Raw genomic sequence first — 4,311 nt, 5'->3', positions numbered from 1 at the left:
GCCACTGCGCCTGCCAAGAGCTCGCAGATGAAGAGCAAGGCTCATCGCAGACAAGATGGATTACTGCTCTTGCTGCGGCTGATTTATCTAGCTGCGATAACAAACACCCCACAGATATAACATAAATCTGGTGGGCCAGATAGGGCTGCCTTAAGGCCAAAATCGTTGGGCTGGAGCTGTAATTAGCCCCAGGCTGTGGCCTCCAGGTGATGCTCGCTCCGGCCCCGGGTGCTTTCCCCGAGCACATCCCGCACCAGCACCGGGCACGTCGCTGTGGCCAAGAGTTCGGTTGTGGCAGAGCTGCTCCTCAGTGTGGGCACACAACGGGGTGGTTCTGTGAGTGGGGAGAGGGTGGCCAAGACGGTGCTGCCGGAGCCCTGGTGTGCTGACAGGAAGAGTTGTCCAGACTGGGGCTAAGCAAAACCTCTGGGGCCACATCCCACTGAATTTGGGTCAGGGGGGCCAGAAGTAGCACAACTCAGCTGTACATCTCCAACCCTCCTTGTGCTCTCTCCTCTCCAGGGCCTGTACATATTCCTGGTCTATGCAGTCTATAACAGCGAGGTAAGAGATGTCCCTTGCTGCAGCTCAGACACTCATCGGGGGTAACAGGGGTTGTGCAGGTGCAACAGGCAGCACTGCCCCGACTGTGCTTCTGGAGCAGCAACTGCTTTTTCTCCCTGACTTCCTGGAGAATTTCTTGTCCTGCCAGAGCTGCTGTGGCCCTCTCTAATGTCCTTGCTCTGCTCCAGGTGAGGAATGCCATCCAGAGGATGAAGGACAAGAAGAAAGCACTCTCATTCACAGTAAGTTGCAAGGAAGCCCTGCTGCCCCCCGGTCATCACGCACCCACCAGAGGAGGGCACTAGGTGTGCATTTGGACTCTTGAGGAGAGGATGTTGGGAACAAGTCTTATTTTTCATGTCTTATACAGGGAGCATGGCAGAGACTCTCTCCCTTCCCTGCAGACCCAAATATAATCCACCCTGATGGGGCAGCAGCTTGGGGTACCAGGGTGGGATGGGAGTCAAAGTCCCAGGGGCCACAGTGCAGATGAAAGCAATCTTTAAAAGCGGACCTGGGTCTAGCAAAGACTCATGTTGCTATTTTCACTGTCCTGTATCTCTTCCCTGTCATTACAGAACTGCTCTCATCCCATCAACTACTTATCAAGTCCAAGGAACACGACCTCCTGGGAGACGGGGAAGCCGAGTCCTTCTCCGGCCGAGAGGGCCTTGTCGAGCCCCATGCAGAAAGATCCTCCAGTGAGGAACATCACCAACAAAGGTAAAGAGACTTGGGACTGCATTAGCTCAGTTGCACGCCGTGCCTGCGTGTGCGCTTGGGGACAGAAATGCAGCACAAGGCGAAGGATTCCCAGGGCAGGCAGCGACCTCGTGCCTGTGGATCTTGGCGGGATCAGGTTGGTGCCTGCTGCCTGGGTGCCCCGCCGCCCCCCCAGCCATGGGCACGGGGGTCTCATCATCATGTTACACAGCATTGCCTTAGATGGTAGGAAATAGGGGGTTTAGCTTCTGGGAAGAAAAGTGTTGCACGCTCCAAGTCATTTTTGTGCGCAGTTATGCAGCTAACACGTTTGGTCCCTTTGCTTCAGTGGGGACGCAAGGTAAAGCGTGAGTATTCCTCCCTTTAGTCTCCAAACTCATGGTGCTGCTTCACCCCCTAGGAAATTTTGGAGCCAAAATTCCCATGGGGATTTCATCAATTATGTCACCCGAGAGATCGGTACGTAACATCTTCTGTTATTCTTCCGCCTTCACCCACACACCGAGTGTAGTAGTGACACAAGAGCAATGTCAGATGGTTCCAGCGAGGGGCTGGACACCTGGAAGTGTAAAGCACTAAGTCAAGCACCGAGCTTCACCGAGACGGTAAAGCACCGAGGGGAGGCCGGTGCTGACCGAGGCAGGATTTCCCCAGGACAGCAGATTCAACTCAGGCAGCTGGGACTTGCAGTCCCTGTGGCGGGTGAGCTGTGTCCCTCCAGGGAAGGCTGCTGGGTCACGCTGCCTGCAGGAGTGTGATGTAGAGCTCAGCAGGCATGGCCTAAAGCAGGGAATAATTTAAATTTGACTGCAGCGCTACCGCTTCCATCTCCTGCTATTGAAATGATCATCAGTCCTTTTGCACTTGACATACAAGTGCTGTAATTTCCTCAGAATAAAATCCAACACTACTTTCATATGAGTCTCTCGCTGAAGGATCTCTCTCTCCCTCTCTAATATTTATCCTTTCAAAACCTGTGTCACATAGACAGCTCTTATTTATCCAATAGATAATACTTCTATAGCTGGCATATCATTTTGAAGCCACTCGATAAAATCCATATTTTCGTCTCTCATGATTTATCTTGTGGTTAATGCCATTCCTCCCCTCGTGCTGAATGCTGGCCGAGATGCGTTCGCAGGTGATGCTTTTCTCAGCCAGCCAGGTGCTGGCTCTGCAAACTGGGACCAGGGCTGAGCTCTAGATACCAAACATGGCCAAAGGGATCAGCCCGGGGCCCAACTCCCTGAAGGCAAGGAGCATTAGGAGGCAGCAGATCTCCTAAATGCCAAGGCTGGCAGAGATGGAAAGGGCTTTCCTCTGGGTGGGGGTCACCGAGGATTTTGCTGTGTCTTTGTCACTTAAACATCACTTTTCTGATGTGCTCGTTTCCTTTCTGACTGCTGTGGATGCAGCAGAAGGTGAGGCTGATGCCTGGGGAGAGGGGCTGGGGCCCCAATTCCCGTGCAGACCCGCTCCCTTGGTGTCGGTGCGAGGCTGCGGAGCAGAGCTGGCCGGGGGGGCCCCTACAAGCCCCGTGTTCACGGCCGAGGTTTGTCACTTAAACATCACTTTTCTGATGTGCTCGTTTCCTTTCTGACTGCTGTGGATGCAGCAGAAGGTGAGGCTGATGCCTGGGGAGAGGGGCTGGGGCCCCAATTCCCGTGCAGACCCGCTCCCTTGGTGTCGGTGCGAGGCTGCGGAGCAGAGCTGGCCGGGGGGGCCCCTACAAGCCCCGTGTTCACGGCCGAGGTGGTGGGCGCAGCTGTGCCCAGGGGGTGCTACCCCCTGCCCCTGGGTAGGTCCTGCTTTCTGTGCTCGTTCGTTATGCAAGGCTGTGCTGTTTCTCCTGCTCCCTGGCTGAATGAGTCACGGCACTCGCTGCAGAAGCGGTGAATTAAGGATGTCACTGGCAGCTGCACAATAGTTTGGATGAAGAGAAGATGCTACTTAAAAACGTTTGAAAACACTTAAAATGACAAAACACTGAGCGAGTGAAGATACAAACACAGACAAGATGTTCTTTGTGTTTCAGCTTTTTTAAATGTTGTTTGGTGATGTTTATTGCTGTTGGGCTGGGAGCAGGAATTTCACACCTCCCTCAGCATCAACCACCCCTGCAGCACTGGGCGCAGGCTCTTCTCACCACAGCGCAGAGGGAGAAAGTTCTCTCTTTTCTAACATTTTACTGTGGTCCCCAGCACATTGCCCAGGTCACCCCAGGGCTGGAGGGGGCCTGGGGACGGATTGCGGAACAGGGTGGCCGGCCAGGGGCTCCCCGCAAGGTGCCCGTCCCCCAGCTCTGTGGGAGGGAGTACACTGGGCGGCAAGTGGGTGCTGGGGGTGGGACATCAGCGCTGTACCTTCTGCTAACAAATGTTCTCCCTTCTTTCAGGCTGTAGAGCTGACAGCATTCAAATCCTCAGGTAATGCTTGCCTACATCATTTCCTTCTATTTTTGTTACCGCTGGTTACTGGTGCTGGGCTCTCCGGCTGCGCACCCTGGCACAGCCAGACCTCGGGGTGCAGCCTGACAAGGACTGGGCTGCTTTTGGGAGGGCAACAGCTCTTCACTGCCAGCGGGTGTTTTAAAGCAGCAGCTGCTGCAGAAAGTGCTGGTGGGTGCCAGGAGTACTTTGCTCCCCAACAGGGGAGCTGGGGAAGGTGGAGTGTCCAGACAAGGCTGGATTTATGAGCTTATAAGGAGGAGTTTAGCTTCTTCTGTTTCAGGTTGTAGAAAGGCCAATGTCACCATGGAGGTGGGTAGAATTAAAACCAGAAATCCCTCCTAAGCCCCAGACCTCTGCTCAGCTGCAGACTGGCTTTGGGCAAGTCACCAGTTCCTCGGGGTACGGGTGTAACACATTTAGTTTGGGGGTTTTTTGCCGACCTCTGCTGAGTCCTCGCAGAATTCTCAGTGCCGCCTCTGGATGGGGTGACTTGGGCAGGCAGTGCAGTGAAGAAGGACCGGGGATGGATTGGTATTATTTTGTCTGTGTTGTTACATTTTCTTTTGTCAAAGGA

General features: G+C 54.1%; 1 protein-coding gene across 1 annotated transcript in view; it reads left to right on the top strand.

Annotated features, from left to right (window-relative positions):
* The window catches only part of GPR144 (G protein-coupled receptor 144), a gene marked incomplete at its 3' end in the record, with an annotated part of 20,113 nt that extends 16,400 nt beyond the window's left edge, over nt 1-3,713 (top strand). The window contains 5 exon segments of the mRNA XM_009867388.1: nt 523-564; nt 753-806; nt 1,143-1,287; nt 1,688-1,746; nt 3,683-3,713. Coding sequence (XP_009865690.1) covers nt 523-564; nt 753-806; nt 1,143-1,287; nt 1,688-1,746; nt 3,683-3,713 — 331 coding nt within the window.
* Nucleotides 3,714-4,311: the final 598 nt, after the last annotated feature.

The sequence above is a fragment of the Apaloderma vittatum genome, unplaced genomic scaffold (assembly GCF_000703405.1).
Source record: "Apaloderma vittatum isolate BGI_N311 unplaced genomic scaffold, ASM70340v1 scaffold5324, whole genome shotgun sequence".
In the NCBI taxonomy this organism is placed as follows: domain Eukaryota; kingdom Metazoa; phylum Chordata; class Aves; order Trogoniformes; family Trogonidae; genus Apaloderma; species Apaloderma vittatum.
This window is presented reverse-complemented; position numbering and strand designations above follow the sequence as displayed.